At 42.1% G+C, this 21319-nt stretch overlaps 1 protein-coding gene across 1 annotated transcript in view; it reads right to left on the bottom strand.

Moving 5' to 3' along the window:
• The window catches only part of CAMK1D (calcium/calmodulin dependent protein kinase ID), a 327025-nt gene that overhangs the window by 33319 nt on the left and 272387 nt on the right, over nucleotides 1–21319 (bottom strand). The window contains exon 4 of the mRNA XM_044276752.1: nucleotides 163–301. Within this exon, the coding sequence (XP_044132687.1) occupies nucleotides 163–301 (139 nt within the window). The remainder of the gene's footprint in view (nucleotides 1–162; nucleotides 302–21319) is intronic.

Here is a 21319-nt window from a genome sequence, read left to right as displayed (position 1 = left end):
TGTATAGTGTGATCACTGAGGGTGTCTTCGATATGGTGAGCAGAGCTGCCCGAGTCTCATTCATGTGAAGTAGATGTGTATGCTTTGTGTGAAGTCTTCTTTCATTCTATAATTTGCCAAATGATATTCATATAACTTACTCTTTGTGATAAACTATCTTACCTTTAAATCTCGGTGTACGATTCCAAGTCTGTGAAGATAGAAGACAGCATCTAACACTTGTCGGATGAGCGTACTTGCATCTTTCTCTGTATAAAACCCCTTTTCCACGATTCGGTCAAACAGTTCTCCGCCAGACACCCTGAAAAAGAAGATTTGATATTACCTACTGCACTAAATAATTATTCTGTTCCAATACCAGTGGAGTCTAAGTGATGCATTATTTATCAGTGTTTGCAGCCTTCCTTTTGTTTGCCTTAGAAACAAATTACAGTACGTCTTAGCTCCTGGTTTATAATGAAACCTCTACCTACTGTGATAACCGTGTACATATTAACAATAACTTTATTAACACCTGCAATAGTGATGGCACCAAATGAGTTTAGTGGTAAGGAATAGTAACTATTGATGTTAAAACATAATAAAAAATTAATTAGAATGCTATGGACACCTCTGTCATGGGAAAACATTTTTAAAAGTTGCACTAAGTTTCATTCTGCAATATTCAATCCTTCATTCATTTTCAGACCCGTTGATATTCAGTTTGCTCTTAGTTTCAGACTTTTCTAATGGGAAGTGTACCTCCCACAAATACATGCTGGATCTGTGGGTCCAGGTTGCTGCTTCCTTGCCTCTGCAAACTGCCCTGTGTGTGCTTTCCTCCCCATCTATATCCTGGATCAACAAATGATGCGATTTGAGGAACCTGCCTCTTCCTCAGCTTCTGGACATGCTTTCAATGTAGACCAAACAAACATATACCGGTATATGTTACTTGATTCATTTAAATAAAAGAAACACCACTGGGACAGCACTGGTCTAGGATCATTTTTCCTTCCTTTTCTTTATGATATTGAATGACCACATGTGTTTTACCTCGACGTTGATCCCCACGACCAAGCAGTATATTAACGTCATCTTTCAACACCTATTATAGTTGTTCTGGTTTTTCAAGGTGAGAAGCCACTTGTCTCCACTCCCCCGTTATCCATTGTACTTGAGTAGCACTCTATGCTGCTCTCTTATTATCTATAGTCTGTGTGAACTATCCTTCCTTGGATCTCCATACACATCTTCCCCTCTGCTGTTATCTTCAACACAGACAGAAGGGACAGAAAGAGCAGGGATACCTGCCAGAAGCAAGATTAATGCTCTGACTGATTTATGTCAGATTCAGCAGCACCAGCAGCAAGGTGAAGGACACAGACTCTGCAGAAGGAAAATGGTAAGATATCTTTTAATAAAGACTATTCAGAAAGTTGCTTAATTTTGCATTTGGGAAGCAAAAAAATAAATGGACTTGGAACTACTGGCCAAATGGACTTGGAACTACTGAGGCATGCGCCACTCCTGATCTTCCTCAGCACTAGTGCACAGGACCAAAGCGGCTGCTACTGGGCAGAGAGACAGGCACTGAGGGTCACAGATAGGTAAGTTCATGACACAAATATATAGTTGCCATGGATGTCTTATGGAAGACAGGTAATGCGAATGTCGCTGGAGGTGCAGGTTGTAAAACATCCAAGCAAGCCAAAGTCCCATTGGGTGCATGAACATTCTCCTGATGACAATCTCCTTCCTGGGTGACTTGTACTTCAACTTGTAGCTGAGTCAGGAAAGTAGCCAGTTGTCATCAATGGAATATCAGTCAGAATGCAGCAAGCCAGTAGATCAAAAGTCATGAGCAAAGAGAGGATTTGATATCAGTTGTGGAACCAAAAGAATAGGGAAAATAAATCCAATGGAAGAGACAGGAATTTACTCCAAGAGCAAGTCTAAGATCAGGATCAGAAGTCAGTCAACATAACACAGATGTTATGGACAGTGGATGTGAAACCACTGCGCCAACTAACCGGTTTGACTTTTGCCTAGACTTAAAAGGGTTTTCCAGGATCAGCTGTCTGAAAAGACACTGGTGCTCCTGTGAGCGGTGCTGCCTTCTCACAGCTTACCAAGCACAGTGTCGTACATTGTATAGTGGTTGTGCTTGGTATCAAGCTCAGCCCCATTCAGTTGAATGGGACTGAGCCGCGCCTATGCCCCGTGACCTTTGAACATGTTGTCACTGGCCTAAAAGAAGCTGTGAGAAGACCGCAGAGCTACTGCAAGCACCGCTGCCTTCTCAAACCCCCACGGATCAGATAATGATGATCTATCCAGAGGATAGGTCATCAGTATTAAAATCTGAGAAAATCACTTTAAGGTCGCTATCCTGTCAGTCCCCTGGTATTTGCTCTTTAACCACTATACAGGGACCTGGACTTCACTGCAGGGGAGCCACCAGGTCACTACGTTTTGGCTGCTGACCCACAGTGACCAGACAGAGTTGCAAAGCACAGAGGAATCAGACAATACTCGTAGTCAGGAAACAGTCACAGGTCAGGGAGGGCAGTGTTCCTGCAAATCAATGAAATTCGGCAGAGGACAGGGCAGGCAGCAAATAGTCAATGCAGTAAATGGGCTAAGGTCAGGTCAGGCAGTAAAGGGTCAGAATCAGTAAACAAGCAGAGGTCTGTACACGGGCAGACAAACAGAGCAGCGCACCTTCACTAGGGACTAGCAAGCTAGATAACCTAAAGTTCAGGCACTCTCCCCTGGGAAAGGAGAAGCGATTGCAGGAATGGTCAAAGGAGATGACTTCTGCAGCTGTCATCTTCACTGCCAATCAGGCAGTTATTGAGAACATTCAGTTCATTCTAGTTAACAGTCTGTGCATCAGCCCCTGTAAACTGGCCTTAAAGGGGTTGTGTCACTTCAGCAAGTGGCATTTAGATTGTAGAGAAAGTTAATACAAGCCACTTACTAATGTATTGTTATTATACATATTGCTTTCTTTGCTAGTTGGATTCATTTTTCCATAACATTATACACTGCTTGTTTTCATGGTTACCACCACCCTGCAATCCATCAGTGATGGCTATGCTTGCACACTATAGAAAAAAAGTGCCGGCCTCTCTGGTGGCCGGGATCGTGGGAACGCACATAGGCTGGTGCTTTTTTTCTATAGTGTGCCGTCTAAATGTGCTGCCAACCACCCGATGAACCAGCAAAACGCTAGGTCATCAGGTGATCCTGTTGCTTGTGCAGGCCCCACAGAGCATGGCTTCTGAGCAGCAGAGTGTGCTGTCTAAACAGCGATCTGCAGCTCAGAAGCCATGATTCTGTATGAGGACAAGGGATCACTATAGCAATTCCCTGTCCTCAAACAGTGACGGAGATCACTGCATGTAAAAGCAAGGGAAGAAAAGTGCTACAAAAACTGTATGGTTTGAAGTGTGTCTCTACACATTGGTGTATGGCTAAACACCTTTGTCTAACTTGACCAACTATTAATTGGTTTAGTTTGAGACAGAATTGTATGCTGGAATTATGTTGAAATTTTGGCACTAAATGTTGCATATCAGGTCACTCCCCTTCACACAAAGCCATACCCCCTTTCCATCAAGCCACACCCCTTATTAGGCTAGGCATAGATAATTTCTCTAAACCTGGATGTGCCAAATTGTGCCACATGTCGGTGACATTTGCTCCAGAATCTAGGTGAACAGTAGTAAATCTGGGCAAATTTACTATTTACTGTATTTACTGTCTGGTGAGAGTTGTATGAACGCATCACAGTATTCTTATTAACAAGCCTAGAAGACATACTTAGTTTTAGCTTTACTTGTGTTTTTGACATATTGAGATAAAAAGGCAGCAGAAACATCTTCCATCTGCTGAGAAGAGGTTTCAGTCTGTGAACATAACCGCATACAACAATTTTAGCTGAACTCCGACTTGTGTATGCAATGCAAGCATGGAGCCATCTGGTGGTCTAAATGCTTTGTCATTAAATTGTCCACACCAAGGGAAGAAATTTCACAGTTCTAAACATCTTGAACATCTTTTGGCAAGCAGGTTTAACATGTCTGTGCAGAGAAGGAGTAGAGATTCTTTATCTGTTAGCTGCAATTTTCATCAGAATTATCTATCATATTACTAGGATTCCATTTTTTGAACTCAACTCTTAGGAAGAATTTGAAAAACTAAATTTTTGGTTAAAGGGGTTGTCCGAGTTATTTTTTTGTTCTTTCTATGTTCCTAACTAGGCAAATATAACAACTTTATAATTAATTCCCTTTATCTGCAGTGCCTGGTTTATCAGATTTGACTGAGGGTCACATGACCTGTGATGTCAGCTTCACTCCCTGCTCTGATAAAGTTTGTTTACAAGCCTATAAACGACTGTGGGCTGTCTGCTCTCATCCAGGATTCTTAACCCCTTCAGCTGCATAGACTGGGTAGCTGCAGCAGTGACCATTCTGGGCACAGGAGCTGACAGACTAGAGAGAGCATTGCACAAGAAGGTAGGGGGAAGATCCTGTGTGTATTAGCAGTGTCATTAACTTGTAGTTCTACACTTACAAGTTGCTGTTGATTCTCCCAGCACTCAGGGCAACTCTTGTATCCACTCCCTTAGCAGTGTCATTATACAGATGGGACTTGTAGTCCTACACATACAAGATGCTGCTGAGTCTCCCAGCAGGCGGACATGTCACTTAGGGCAGCTCTTGTAGCCATTCCCTTTGCAGAGCAGGCGGAGGGGCATGTAAACAAAGGGCCAGAAAAGAACCAGGGAAACAAGGAAATATATATATATTTTTTTTGCATAAAAAGTTATATATTGCTGCCCATCAGATTTTCAGTGCTATATATATTTTTTTTCATAACTCGGACAACCCCTTTAAGTATTTACAAATTACATATAAACTAGTTTATTCCCATTTTTCGCCAAAAATATTCATGCAATATGACATTATGGACAGGGCTGTACTACTGCTCTGTTGTGTTTCTGGCCATAAATGGGCTGCTATGGAAGTGCATGAGGCCTCTACTGCACCTCTGTTTGGCTTTGTTTTCATAAGGCGTATTCCATGCGATCCCGACTGGCATTGACGGAGGTTTGTAAGGCTCCGTCCAGCCCAATTCACTATAATGGGGAGCGGCAGAGATCCGGACACATTCCGGCAAATATTCTGAGAATCGGCTGGAAGAAAACTGCTGGGTGCCGGAATATATTGCTGGATATCTGACGCTAGTCTGCAACTAGCCTAACACTGCTAAATAGTGTATTCCACCCACTATAGCCACACTACTGGTTGATGCAAAATGCATCAGAGGTATGTGCATTTCCCAAAACACTATATTTCATGGTGTAGCTTTTACATTTCCATCATGCTTTCATAGTAGACCAGGAGATTTCTGCTGCCCTATCTGTGAAGTTGATTCGTGTGATATATGACTTTATATGACTTGAAGAAAGATTTCTAAGTAGAAATCACAGTAATTCCTGAAAGGACTCCTATAAGAGTCCTGATTACTCCACCCACACAGGATGACTGACAGACTTCTCTATACACATACAGACACAGAGAGAGCGCTGTCAAACATCCTGTTTGGGCAGACTAAGCACAAAGCGTCACTTCCTCTATCATATCCTGAGAGAGTAGTGGATGCATGGAATAGCCTTCCTGCGGAAGTGGTAGCTGCAAATACAGTGAAGGAGTTTAAAGAGGATCTTTCACCGATTATGACACTGTGAACTAAGAATACAGACATGGAGAGCGGCGCCTAGGGATCTCACTGCACTTACTATTATCCCTGGGTGCCGCTCCGTTCTCCGGCTATGCCCTCCGGTATCTTCGGCCACTAAGTTATAGTAGGCAGAGATTTCAGTCACTAAGTTATGGTAGGCGGAGTCTGCCCTTGTTCTGCTCTAGCGCTGGCCAGTCGCAGCGCAGAGCTCACAGCCTGGGAGGTTATTTTCTCCCAGGCTGTGAACTCTGCAATGCGATTGGCCAGCGCTACAGAAAAACAAGGGCAGACTCCGCCTTCTATAACTTAGTGACCGGAGATACCGGAGGGCATAGCGGGAGAACGGAGCGGCGCCCAGGGATAATAGTAAGTGCAGTGAGATCCCCAGGCGCCGCTCTCCATGTCTGTATACTTAATTCACAGTGTCATAATCGGTGAAAGGTCCTCTTTAAGCATGCATGGGATAGGCATAAGGCCATTCTTCATATAAGATAGATCCATAGTATTCAGTATATTGGGCAGACTAGATGGGCCAAATGGTTCTTATCTCCCGACACATTCTATGTTTCTATCCTGCTCTCAGGGCATCAAGAATCACCTACCGGGTTCTCTTTAAAGATGTCACCTCTCCTGACATGTCTGTTTTAGATTCTGGAGTATCTGTTCTTATGACTTTCTATTGTGGGGTTCCTTTGTTATTCTATTTGTTATGAAAGAATTGCCAGCAGTTTGCCAAGCAGACACATCAGAAGTTACAGCCACATCGTCTGTATGATCCACTAAGCAAAACAGTATATTATTTCATTAGTTAAATAAATTTATAGATTTCTGTATATTAAGCTTGATACAATGAATAATAAATTAATACAATACCATATCATATAGTGCAGGGATCAGCAACCTCCAGCGCTCCAGATGTTCTGAAACTACAACTCCCAAAATCCTCCTTTCACTTTTATGGGAGTTACAAGAACAGCTGAGTAAGTGTGCATGCTGGGAGTTGTAGTTTCACAGCAGCTGGAGTGCCGAAGATTGCTGATCCCTGATACAGTGTATATACTAGGTCAGTGGTGGGCAACCTTATTAGTAAAATGAGCCTAATATCGACAAAACAACGATTTTAATTTTTTTGAGAGCCAAATTTTTTAAACTTCAAATATATAGGAAGGTACATTGTTATTTACTTCATAAGGGTATTCCTAACCATCTGAACATACCTTTCTCAATCCTCGACACTACATCTTCTTTCACTCCACAACGTTTTACCCTATAAGACGCACATAGGTTTTAGAGGAGGACAATATGGAAAAAAATATTTTTCATTACACCTCAGGTCAGACCACTAATCAGAACCTCAATGTTTGAAATCTCTTTTGAAATTTGAAAAAAAGGAACTTGGGGGTTCTGTACCAACGCAACGCTGTCTTAACAGAGTTTTCTTGAATTTTTATGCACTTGGAAAAGCCGTGCGAAGATTTCTGAATCCATTTACTGTCAGTGTCACTAAATTCAAGGTGGAGTTCTTTTCCCCACTCAGCAATCCAGGGCGGTACGCTAGAATAGCTCTCACTTAGAATCTGCCTATAAATGAGGGTGGTGCATTTATGAGGTAAATTTGGCAGCAGAACATAATCAGGGAGAGGGGTAAATTTGGAAATCATAAACTGCCTACAAGCATTCTCAAAGTCATTTCTTTGAATGAAATCTTTACCAAGGGCAGGTACACCCGAGAGGGCAGTATAAAAGTCGGAAATGATCTGTAACCCTTTCAAATCTCCTAATCTGTGATGTGACATTGATAGCCAAATGTCTGATGGAGATTTAATTTGTGGGGATAACTGAGATAGGAGCTAAGGGAGAAATCTTGTCCTGAGCAGATGTTAAGACCAAAGACTTATGGCAAATATGCAGCATTCCTCTGGTGAGTACGCTATCTACTTTGGTCCCTTCTCCTGTCCTCTCAGGTGTCCATAACCTATGGAACAATTCCTTACCCAACAGGGCCAATTCTAAATCTACATGCATAAAGAATGTCTCTTGTCTGGCCAGTTTAAGCCACCTTTCCAAACTAATAGCCTGTATATAGGTTGATAGGTCAGGGAGGGAGATACCCCCATGTTTCTTTCTTCGGGAAAGAAGGCGAAAGGACATTCTAGTGCGCTTCTTATCCCACAAATAACTGCTCATGATGGATTGTAGTTTATTAATGAAACTAACAGGTACCGATATGGGTAGGGCTCTCAAGGTGTACATTATCAGCGGCAGGATGTAGGTGGTGAGGACATTTTTCCTGCCTAGCCAGGTTAGGAAAGGAGAGCTGCTCTTAGAGAGAATAGAAGTGACTTTGGAGAGTAGCAGGGGGAAATTAAGACTAAACAACAACTTGGGGTCCATCGGGATCGTCACCCCCAAATATTTTATTGCTTGTGTAGGCCACTTGAATGGTGTGAGGGCTTTGACCTTTGTACGCAGGACAGCTGGGAGGGAAACGCCAAGGGCCTCCGACTTATCGAAATTTATCTTAAAATTTGAGATAACCCCAAAAGTTTCGAAAATCTGCATAACCTCCAGCAAAGCCTCTTCAGGATTTGACAACAGGAGCAGTAAATCATCAGGAGCAGTAAATCTGCCTAGTTTCACTCCTTTGATCGTGGGGGATTGGCGGAACTTAAGAAGAAGCATCTCTAGGGTGAGTACAAACAAGGTGGGGGATAATGGGCATCCTTGATGAGTATCGTTTCTAATTTGGAAGGCGTTTGATAGGTGCCGTTGACTAGTACTCTCGCAGATGGTGCAGAGTATAGAGTATAGATAGCTCTGATGAGGCCTTCAGAGAAGCCAAAGGCTTGTAGTACTTTCTCCATATAGGCCCAGCTAACCCTATCGAACGCCTTCTCCACATCTTTGCCCAGGAGTACAAGAGGGGACTTAGATTTGATGGCGTGGGTGATCGCATGTATGACTCTACTGATATTATGCCTACCCTCTCTACCTGCAACGAAACCTACCTGTTCTTCACCCACAAGCCCAGGGAGCAACCCTGACATCCTGCTGTTAAGCAGTTTAGCCCACCACTTCAAATCGGTGTTCAGCAGTGAAATCGGCCTGTAACTTCCACATGCTTCCTTATCCTTCCCTTCTTTATGGATAATCGTTATGTGCGCTTCCTAGGCTTGTGGGGTCAGAGAGCCACCTGTAAGGAGGAGATTGCATGCCGTGACAAAATGTGGGACTAAAATATCTTTATACTTTTTGTAATATGAGCTTGGAAAACCGTCAGGTCCGGGACTCCTGCCTGAAGGGATAGACATTAGAACCTTTTCTACCTCTTCCGTTGTAAACAGTTGAAGCAGCTGATGTATATCGACCTCGGAAATTCTTGGGATGTTAATAGAGCTAAGGAACTCCGACGTGCGTGTCTCGATTTGCTGGCTGGTGAGGGGTATTGGGAGGTTATACAGATTTGAATAAAAGGAGCAAAACTCCTGAGCTATCGCTGGAGTATTAATAAGTCGGGGGCCTGAGGCTGATTTGATGGCTTGAATAAAGGATTTATTTCTTTGGTTCTTAATAAGGTTGGAGACTAACTTAGAACCCCTATTCCCATGAAGGTATTGTTTGAAGCGCAATACGAACATTCAAAAAGTCAGTGACCTTATGCCTCAAGCACTTAAGCAGAACCTCAATGTTAATAAGACCTCCCTGAGATCAGATGTCAGCTCAGACCCCAAAGTAAATGACCCCCTCAATCAGACCTCAGATAAGAGCCCCATGCCTCTCATCATCCCCATTATCAACCATGATGCCTCTCATCATCACCATTATCATCCATGATGCCTCTCATATCCCCCATTATGATTCTCGTCACCTCATTGCCTCAGATCAGCCCCAAGTTTCATAAAATAAAAAAGCACTTACCTCTCCGGCTCCTGGATGCCGCTGCTCCTCACCACCCGCACTCTGTGTTCCTCCTGCTGTCGGCTGTGCTGTGAACTGGCGTGCACAGAGTGACGTCACAGAGTGCCTCACACTGTGCGCAGCCCTGCACAGCCTACAACCGAGGACCAGGAAGCGGTGAGTACAGAGCCTTCACCGCTTCCTGGTCTTCACCCTCCTACCTATTTTTGCTACGGGCAATGAAAATGCTATCGCACTGTACATGTGAGCCCGCACCTGGAAGAGCCAATATCAGGGGGCTAAAGAGCCGCATGTGGCTCTAGAGCCGCAGGTTGCTGACCACTGTACTAGGTTATTATAAAAAAAAAACTAAAGACCTAACATTTGTCACATTGAGAGTTGGGTATTCAGGTATTCAATCTTGGCACCTGTGATGCGAACATCCTGGGGAAATTTCCTGTTGTATGCTTCAAACGAAATTCCCAAAGTTCCATACAATGGCATATGTTGCCCAAAGGATCAAATACAAAAGAAACATACTGTGCTGTAAATGTCGATCCTGAAAAACGCAGTCAACTTTGCTTTCCCATACAGTTGAAAAAGAGGTATGCAGATGCTTCCCCCCGAATATATGCTAAAAGGACACTCTTTTGGCATACATCATTGTACTTATACAACTATACAGTAGGGGGAGCACTAACACCATGATGCCTTATTTAATTAACCATACTATAAATTTCCCTGTAAAAGCGGAGCTTCTGCTTGGCTGGTGGCTAGAGAAACCAGTGACAATTTTGTGAAGACATGATTTCCCTAAAGCTGTCAGCATCTGTTACTGATAAATATGTGCATCTGGATTTGTCATGTTCATAGATAAATTAGGCACATGTTTTTGCACCAACAATTTTAATCAGAATTTGATAAAAATCCAGAAAAATATAATGTAACAAAAGTACAAAAAATATTTGTGGAAATGAACCAGCATAGATTTATTTATGACCTTCTTTAGTACATGCTGATATTAGCACAAAATAGGTAATTTTGTCATCCAAAAAAGTGTGATCCAGCAGAGGTAAAAATAGTGCAATGGCACTTGCTGTAGGATAAACGTGTCACATGTTGCTGGACACTTTTCTTTGAGGCCTCTTGGTTCACTTACTTTATGGCCCCATACAATGACAAATCTCCTCTTAAGGCGGGTTTACCTGACCCGATGTTCAGGACAATTATCTGTAAGGAACGTTCCTACAAATGCTCATCGGCCCATATAAAGGTGGCGCATATCACCCGATGAATGAGTGAAGTGCTTGTTCCTTGGGTGAATCGATCTTTCATGTGGATATCTAAATCATTGTTTCTGGGCAGCATACTGTGCTGTTTAACAGTGATCTGCTGCCCAGAAACAATAAATATGTATGAGGATGAGCAGTACCCGTCTCTCATCCCCATACAGTGGAGGTGATCGCTGCATATAAATGCAGTTCTTCACCTCCACTGATGAGCAGACAATTGTTGGGAAGGATCTTCGGGCAGTGTAAGACCAGCATTAGGCCTCCTGCACACGACCGTAGGTGTCCCGTTGCTGTATTGCGGACCGCATTTGCGGACCCACAATACACTGGCACCGTTCCACGGATGCTGACCCATTCACTTCAATGGGTCCACAAATCCGGAGATGCGGAACGGAAGCACGGAACGGAACCCTACGGAAGCACTACGGAGTGCATGTAGAACATGTCCTATCTTTTAGCGGAACGGCCCGAATGGGTCCGCCATGCGGCTGCCCCACAGACGGGGTTCGTGCATTGCAATGTGCAGTGTAAAAAAGTGTTTAAAACTCATAAATTCACTGCACATGTAAAATCCGAGGCAGAATTATGGCGCATTTTGCTTAGTAAATCTCCATCGTTGTTTTACTAAAAGTAGGACTAGTAATAAAGGAGGTTGAAGTCAGTAATAATAGAGATAAAACCAATCAGTACAGATTGAGCGTCATTCTATCAACTGCACTGCATTTACTTTACAAGGAAATGTCAAACACAAGCTATAGATACTGTATGTATAAAAGATTTAGAATGACAGACCGTGGGGCAGACTTATTAGCTGCTCCCCAATTATTTCTTTGTAATAGATAATTGTCTGTATTTCCTTCTTTCAAGGAGAACATTACTCACACCTGCCTGTGATGTCGGGCTAATGTATAACATTGTCAATGTGTGAACGTCAGTCACATGTCTTATATCTGAAAGACCACCTGTACAGGTCTGATACTGCATTATCTTGCTCTGTGTATCATCTTTTTATTTCAATAAAAATAGATTTGACAAGATAATTGTCTGTATTTGCTGAGTAATGTGCCAGGACTTCTCCACGGCATCTCCTTGGCTCTTGGCGCTGCCACACACAACATCTTGACACTAGCTAGTGTCAGGATGTCATTTTTGGTGGCACCAAAGAGAAGCCCCACCTGAAGAAGAGGAAATGGGAGAGGTAAGGGGGTGAAACCTTGAGATCTAGGATCTGAATTATGGTAACTTGTCTGGGGTCTAAATGAGGCCTGGCTTGGGGTAAAGACTGAAGTCTGAATAGTGGTGTCTGGCAGTAAGTACAACACAAAGAGAATATTCAGAAACGCGTGTATATTCTGTCAAACCCTGCTCCATGACAATCCATTCCAAAACGAACCATACCCTCTGACAAACTCTGCTCAATAACAGGTCATGCCTCGAGAAATCATGTTTTGTCAAAGTTTAAGTGCTAAAAAGTTTTACCTGAATTTTGGCACTGTGATTATAGAAATAAGAAAGTCTTGACTATGCTTCTATCAGAGGAGTGTCCTTGGAAATAAGATCCATTACTGCTTCTGATAGGGACTCTGCTCTTCATGGTACAATTATATGAATAAAGGCACAGCTAGTAGAAAATACCTCAAACACAATGCTAGAACGTTTCTACTTATCTGAAGGCTTTGATGGTGGAAAGAAAAGGTCCCATTAGGCTCTATTCACACGTCCGTGGTGGGTCGCGGACCCGCAAATTGCAGATCCACAACACACCCGCCCGGCACCCCTATAGAAATGCCTATTCTTGTCCGCAGCTGCGGACAAGAATAGGACATGTTCTATCTTTTGCGGAGCTGCGGACCGGAAGATCGGGACCGTGCTCCGCAATTGCGGATGCAGACAGCACACTGTGTGCTGTCAGCATCCATTCCGTCCCCATAGAGAATGAATGGGTCTGCACCCGTTCCGCTAAATTGCGGAACGGATGCGGACCCATTTTGCAGACGTGTGATTGGAGCCTTAGTGTGTAAAACTAGCAATACAATCAACGTAGAGATACTGACAAAATAAGTAGCATTACTACCAAAATCTACTACACCCCACCAAACATGAAAGAAAACTTAGCTATCACCTGGTTCCATTTAAAAAACTTTGGGAATAAAGAAATGTTCTATTCAGTACTGGCAATTATGTTGGTATCATGAGACATCAATCTTCAATTCTGTGCACCCTTTCCTTTTGGTGCTAAGTGCTAATGTTATCACTTTGCCTCTCCTTTTTCCATTGGCACAATACTGTGCCTGCAGCACATCTGTCTTTGCTTGCCTCCATTACTTTCCTACTGATAAAATACTTTAACCTTGTGGTAGCCTCTTGTTCTGATGTTTCCTCAAGTCTGACAAATGCTGTTCTATGGCATTCCCCCAGGAGGACTCTGAGACTCTCTGTCACATTGCCTTGTGACAGATGACTGCGACGAGCACTGTCCTCTCAACAATCTTCTGTGCTGAACAAGGAGGCTGGCCGCTGGAACTATTTAAGACATACTTGTGTTTTAAGAAATCATAGCTAATGAGAGGAGATGTATATACTCTACTGGGTTACTCAATTCCCTTCAAGGGATTTGTGGTTTTTGCTCTAAAAAGGGCAAGAAGAGCATAATTAGTCTTCTAGGATCAATATTTGGAGCTCTTATGCCAATTAGTAACTAAGACAGTGAGCTAAATGCTGATACAGAAGTCATATTCTTACAACACAGGAAATATGCAACATTTCCTCAGCTGCCATTCCAAAATGGCTCATTTCAATTGTTCTTTCATAAGAATATCATTTAGCTTTTTAAAAGACATTCTTAGGGTACTTTTACACTAGCGTTTTTCTTTTCCGGTATTGACTTCCGTCCTAGGGGCTCAATACTGGAAAAAAACTTATCAGTTTTATCCTAATGCATTCTGAATGGAGAGCATTCCGTTCAGGATGCATCAGTTCAGTCCCTCTTACGTTTTTTGGCTGGAGAACATACCACAGCATGCTGCATTTTTCTCTCCGGCCAAAAATCCTGAACACCTGCCGGAATGCTGGATTCGGCATTAATTTCGATTGAAATGAATTAGTGCTGGATCCGGCATTAAAATTGCCGCATTGACGGATCCGTTCTTCCCATCCCGCATGTGCAGACCTTTAAATCTGTAAAAAATAATAATACCGGATGAGTTTTTCCGGTATTTAAATATACAGTTTTTCCGGTATTTCAATGCATTTATCAGACGGATCCGCATCCGGATCCGTCTGACAGATGAATCTGTTTGCGTCCAGATTGCCGGATACGGCAGGCAGTTCCGGCGAAGAAACTGCCTGCAGGAATCCTCTGATGCAAGTGTGAAAGTAGCCTTAGAGTAAAAAAAAACCAATAAAGATCAAAATTTAAATGTTCCTGTTAAAACAGCATTTTAAGTCCTTACAAGAGCTGTCTCATCATAGCTTCTTATGGGACCCCAGCAGTGCCTTAACTAGAAATGACTGGGCCCCACAGCAAATATCTGAGAAGGTCCCCTTCCCCTCCTAACAACTTATTCGGAACCCCTCCTCTCATGCGACCTCCACTCATGTGGCTTGTCAAGATGTCGCTCTCAGATGAGGCCTGGCAGCCGTTCGGTCCATTTCCTACAGTGTCACTGTATATTATGTCATAGTATAATACTGTTGAGGAGACCCTGACAATTAAATCTTTTAGTCCTCATCCTGGGTGGGCCTCTTTAAAGTTCAGGCCCTAAAGCAGCCGCTTCCCCTTTAGCCCCTGGACCCCAGCAAATTAGGGTCATACACATTAGATAAAAGTAGGTTTATGGTCGAACAAGTGCGGAATAAACAATCATTTAGGTGAATGATCGTTTTGCAGATGCAACCAAGTCCATACAGTAATTCATACTGGCTGTACATGTTTGATGACACCAGAGGAATAATTATCTTTCAGGCAATGTCCGATCTTTGAAAGATTTTTTTTCTATCTATTACTTGAATATTTACAGAAAATGTTAGAAAAAGTATTTTCAGATGATGATGGTCTGTCATAGGTTTTTATATTTCACCCGACAAACGATTGTTTTGGATGAAATCATCCATTTGATAAACTTTAGCCTAAGGTGTATGGGCACCAATTGGGAACTTCCCTGGCAGTCGCTGTAGTATGCAGATGACTGTAGAGTCTGCCCATTCAATCCAACCCTGTCTGCATAACAACCAATGATCCTATAAATATAGATAAATTTAAAGGGAACCTGTCACCAGTTTTATGGTGTCCTAACTAAGGGCAACATAAATAAGTGACTGATTCTCTTAGCAAAATGCTGGGTCACTTTCTTTAATTGTCATGAATAGTCATGAATATTCACGAGCTCCTGACTCTCCCCGCCCACCTGCTGCTGGAGGGCAGGGGAGTGGCTATAGCTCTGAATTAAATATTAGCATGCGGCATGCGGCATCTTTGTGTGTATATTATGAGGTAACCATCTGTCACACCAGTAAGTGAATACATCTATGGTACTTTTTAGTAGTTAATGATTGTATAGAATTAGTTAGATTATAATCAAATATCCACATGACAGGTTCCCTTTAAGGCCCATTTAGATGCCAAATATGCCAAGAATCAGTATATTTGTTAGGTTGCGGCTGGATCTCTGCTGGTCCTCATTATAGTTAATGGGGCAAGAAGGAGACTTTCATGCTTCCGGCAATGCCGGAATGCAGAGAGATCCGCCAGGCTGTTCCCTGCCGGGTCGATAGCGCTAGTCTGAAACTAGCCTTAGACCTATATTTTATGCAAAGCTGAGCTCTGTAGCATCTCAGTCTATGTTAATCCATTTGAGCACAACTTAATTATGCTTGATTAGTTTATTGATTGCTTCTTATGGTGCTCTTGCATTCAGCAGTTCATGGTTGCGCGGCACACTCGAGCTATAATCAGGGGAATCCTTAGACACAGTATATTTGTCTAGCCTTAGTTTAGGCCAATGATTGGCTGACCATGTATTGATTGTTGAGAGGGGCCAGAAAGTGGAGAGTGATGACTTACATTGTTTGTTCCGTTTCAATGAGCAGACACAAAACCGCAGCTTGCGGAATGCTGATGGGAAGGAAGACATCCTGATGCATCCTGAATGGATCTCTTTCCATTCGGAATGCATTAGGACTAAATGGAATATTTTTTTTCCGGTTTTGAGATCCTCTTCCGGATCTCAATGCCGGAAAGCAACAACGCAAATGTGAAACTAAGGTGTGTGATAGGCTGTCTGCACACTTATCCCTCATTGTTGTCATGGGTATAAGGGGTGATTTATAAGAGCTGCAAAAAGGGATGATTGTTGGCTTTTGGGCCAAGGGTGGCGGTATTTCTGAAACTGTGCAGTTTGTGACCCGTTCATGTGCTGCTGTGGTGAAAGTGTATGGTAAGTGGATAAATGGCAGCATTGTGAATAAGCAAAGTGGAAACTGTGGAGCACCATGTGCCATTGATGTGAGAGGTGAACATCGGCTATGAAGGTGCGCCAGAGCAGACCGACACAAAACAGTGGAGCAGCTCACCTCCAAAATGAACCAGGGGCCACCAGACGTGTATCTAAAACAACTAGTTCAGCAAACCCTGCTGTGTATGGGGTTCCGAAGCAGGCAGATGGTGACTGCATCTCTGCTAATGAAATTGCATTGACAGAAAAGGCCTCAATTTACGCGGCAGTAGCAGAACTGATTGGGAGAGGGTTGCCATGTCTAATAAGTCACATGTTCTGCTTCACTGAATGGATGGACGTTGGTGTGTCAGGCAAGAAACATTAGAGAACACCCTGAAACCACTGCTGGAAAAATACAAGCTGGTGGCTGGGGAATGTTTTGTGACAATCTCTGGGCCCACTGATACTCATCCATGTAGAAGGCACTCTCAAATGATTTTGGTATGAATCCATCCTTGCAGAGCACATACACCCATACATGCTGATTGTCTTCTCTGGGGCAGATAAGATCTTCCAGCACAATGCGACATGTCACACGCCTAGAAATGTCCGACATTGGTTGGAAGAGACTTCCAAGTGCTACTCTCCCCAGACTAGAACCCAATTGAGCATCTGTAGGATCACCTCGATTGTCATGTCCACTCTATGGATTCTACCCCATGCACCCTCCAGCAGCTGTGGTATGCCCTGAAGTCAGCATGGCCCCAGATACCTGTGACACCCTACCAGGATCTTTTAAACAAATGTGATAACATAATTGTATTGCTTATACATATATGAAATGTTTACTGTCTGCAACATAAGCCCTAACCTATTAATTAATGATGTTGCAGTGGTAGGCAATGCAAACTAGATTACCTCAAAGGCATGAATATTAAAGAACCACCTGGTTCACTATCACCAGCATTTCTTCTATTTTTCTGTTACTAGTAGCTGTCAGTAATGATGTGTTCACATCACGTTTTATGCCTCCGTCTGATGTATACAAAAAAAAGGATACAAAAACGCAGTACACCGTGTTCTTGTATCCTGCACAATCAGGTAAAAAAAAATGTATAGTTTTTTTTTTACAATGGTAAAAAAGTGATACTTTTTTTTTTACAATGGATGGATGCCACTGTATAGCATCAGTCTGGGGCATCCATTTAACATATATTTTTTTTGTATATGTTAAATGGATGGGAAAAACGTGATGTGAACCCAGCCTAAGTCTTTAGTCTAAGGCATATAAATAGAAAAAAAAATAGCTACTTAGAGGGTTATCCCTGCCTCGACAATTATAGCACATCGCTAGGACACGCCACAAATATCGGATAGGTGTGGGTCCTACCGCTGGGACCAGCTCCTATCCCCAGAAGTAAACAGGAGTCCTATCAATTCACTGTTATGAGACTTCTGAAAATAGTGGAGCGAGTGGCGCACCCTAAGTCACACTCCTTTTCCTTTAAGACATATCATTTTACACGCCCCCTCAGCTTACAAGGTATCGTGGATTTTTTTACTTACTTTCTTAATAAATACGTCTAAAATTAACTGTAGCAAATTGCTCCAAATTTTGACCCGGTATGCGCTATTGTAGGCTTTATGTAGAGAAAAAATGGGCAGCAACAAGAACATTTATTTATTTATTTTTCCTTCAAAGCCCCCATTTCAGTTTTAGATGATCACTCTCTCCAGGAGTTTTACAGGCAAATAAATCATAATTCACTTCAATGACACAGTGCAGAGTTGAAGACCACCCAAACTGATGTAACAGTGTGAACGATCAAGCAGCTCCATCCAAATGAGCAAGTAAAATGGCAAGGACTGCAACATTAGGCCGTTAATATAAGTGGCAAATAGGAAAGGGTTAATAGCAAATTCCTTTCAGCCAAATATATGTCTGCAATGTGTAACAGCTTTTCTCTCTCCTCCGATCTCACTCTGACAGGAGATGAGAAGAGAGGATTTTATGAAACACAGATCCAGGGAAAATGTGTAGCGCCATGATTTGTTGTCATGGTGACCATGTGATTAGGACCTTCCTCAATCGGGTCCACCTAGACCAGAGGTTGTTATGCCAATCCAGGTGTTAAATGGGTATTCCTGGCCCCTGCATAAAGGATTGTGTCAAAGTGTACATCCATAAATTATTAATTTTATCCTTTTTCGTTTCCTCTAATTTTACAACCTTACTACACGATAATGTACTCCACACAACTTACATATTTACATTTCACCATCCACTAAACATTAATTTCTGGAAAACACCCGTGGTTTCACACCGGTGGGGTCAAAATGCTCACTACACTCTCTACTCTGGAAAATTCCGTAAGTGGTGCAGTTTCCAAAAAAGGGGTCATTATGGCTAAAGCAGCATTTTATTGTAAAAAAACTTAATTTTTCATTTTCACGGCCAAGTGTTTCTAAATTCTATGAAACACCTGTTGGGTCAAAGTGCTCGCTACAGCCCTTGAAAAATTCTTTCAGGGGTGTAGTTTCCAAAATGTGGTAATTTCTTGGGGGTTTCTAGTGTAGGGTACCTCAGGGTCTCTTGAAAGAACACCATTTCAGCAAAACCTGCCCTCCAAAAGCCATATAGAGCTCCTACAGCAAAGGGGTATTGCCGTATTCAGGAGAAAATGGGTAAGACATTGTTTGGCGCTTTTTCTCCTGTTACCACTTGTGAACACGAAATATGTGGGCCAAAGTGACAATTCATTGTAAAAATTTTAATTTTTCATTTTCACAGCCAAGTGTTTCAAAATTTTATATGACACCTGTTTGGTCAAAGTGCTCACTACACCACTTGAACAAATCCCTGAGGGGCGTAGTTTCCAAAATGAGGTCTTTTTGGGGGGTTTCCACTTCAGAGGTGCCTCAGGGTATCTTTAAATGCAACATGGGGCCTGGAAACTATTACAGGGAAATCTACTCTACAAAAGCCATATGGCACTCCTTCCCTTCTGCAGTGTGCCCATACAGCAGTACAACCACATATAGAGTATTTGTGTGAACGGCAGGATCAGAGTAATAAATATTGAGGTTTGTTTTGCTGTTAACCCTTGCTATTTTACAGAGACAAATTGATTAAAAAGGAAAATCGGTGAAAAGGGGAAATTTTTAAATCTCACCATTATTTTGCTTTAATTCCTGTGCACCTAAAAGGTTAACAAAGTCTGTAAAATCAATTTTGAATAATTTAAGGGCTGTAGTTTCTAAAATGGGGTAATTTATTAGTGGTTTCTATTACGTAACCCCTCAAAGTGGACATTTTTTGGAAATTTCCTTAAAAATGTGAAAACTTGCTTCTAAAATACTATGTATACTAACATCCTAAAAAATAAAATAACATTTACAAAATGATGGGAACATAAATAGCTCAGTCCTTAAAGGTGAAAACTTGATGTGTCCTTAAGGGGATAATCAGATTTTTCTTAAAGAATCCTAACACCCTGCAGTTTTCAAACTGTCCATTAAGCCTAATGATAATGTTAAAATGTTCATGGTCTATTGGTCTAGAGTCCACTTGATACTCCTTTGGCCCTAATGTTACTGTCAATCTTATCATTATGCTGCTTTTAGGTGACCTGCTCCCTTTGTGTCACAACAACTAGTCACGTGACAATTCTGACTACTGTCATGACTACTGGTCATGTGACAATTTTGCTGACAATGAGGCACGTTGGTATTTATCTCATCATAACTAGATAATTCAGAGAGATTTTAAGATTTAGTGGGATAGCAAAGTTCTAAACCTACATTCCTATGTATGGCAAGCATATGTAGAATATCCCCCAAGAACAGAGAGCCATCTCACTAGCGCCACCTTGCGGAAGTCACTCCCTATGTGTCAAAACCCAACTTTTTAACAGGCTTTTGTATATGACAAGGGAAAATAGCCAAGTCAAATATCCATCCGTAGACAGCTGTTTTGGTGTGCTTGCCCCTCATCAGTATGAAATATGATCCTGGCTGGCTTGGCACAATATCTTGGATGCTGGGTACTGGTTCTCCTTAAAGAGGAGGCTCACTGGAAGTGTTCCATGGTATGGAGACTTATTGGCAATGCTTCATGGGAAAACAATAAGCAAAGAGGGTCAAGCACTCTGAAACAGCTCTCTATGGAGGGATATTTGACTTAGCTATTTTCTCTTGTCATATCCGAAGACTTGTTAAAAAGTCAGAATTTGATTAATAGGGAGCCACTTCAATAAGGTGGTACCTCTTTGTGTATCCTTTTCCCATGGAGCACTTCCAGTAAGTCTCCATACAGGGGTGGTCTCTTTAGGGACAGCCAGTATCCTGCCTAAGCTGTACGGTAAGCATGTTACAGAAAATAAATGTTTCACAATTAACATACATTCAAATGCAAAAAACAAACAATATGAAGACACAACATTTCAGAATCTTTTACCCAGCTGAAAAAAAAAATCTCTATTTAAAACACCCCACTAACACCTTCTCCCCAACTTGCAGCTTGGGTGTAGGAGTAGCTACTTTTCATTCAAATCTCACATCCACATTCTCACCAATCCTTACTGTTTCTAACCATTTCTTGAATTTAATCTGTTTTTATTGCACAAGACAACACAAATTCCTGTCTATGCATCACTGTTTTTTAGTGTAAGGTAGATATTTTTCAAATCAGCTATTACATACAAAACACCAGATATCAACCTACAGTACATAACATTTTTGCACTACCCATGAACATTTTATTTCTATCTATTCAGCTTCATTATGCTCTCATTGTGTGGCATTTCCATTTCTTCATGACATCATCAGCTTTTAAATGTCTTGTCCTTTAGATCAACATATCCCCTTTTCACAGGAGTTGGCATGGCAATCTGGGCCAAATGGAGAACATGAGGAAAGAGAACTTATATAATAATTAAAGGAGACATCCCTAGATATAACAGG

This window comes from Bufo gargarizans, chromosome 2 (assembly GCF_014858855.1).
Source record: "Bufo gargarizans isolate SCDJY-AF-19 chromosome 2, ASM1485885v1, whole genome shotgun sequence".
Lineage (NCBI taxonomy): Eukaryota > Metazoa > Chordata > Amphibia > Anura > Bufonidae > Bufo > Bufo gargarizans.
The sequence above is the reverse complement of the archived record's forward strand: the minus strand, read 5'-3'. Positions and strand labels throughout refer to the sequence as shown.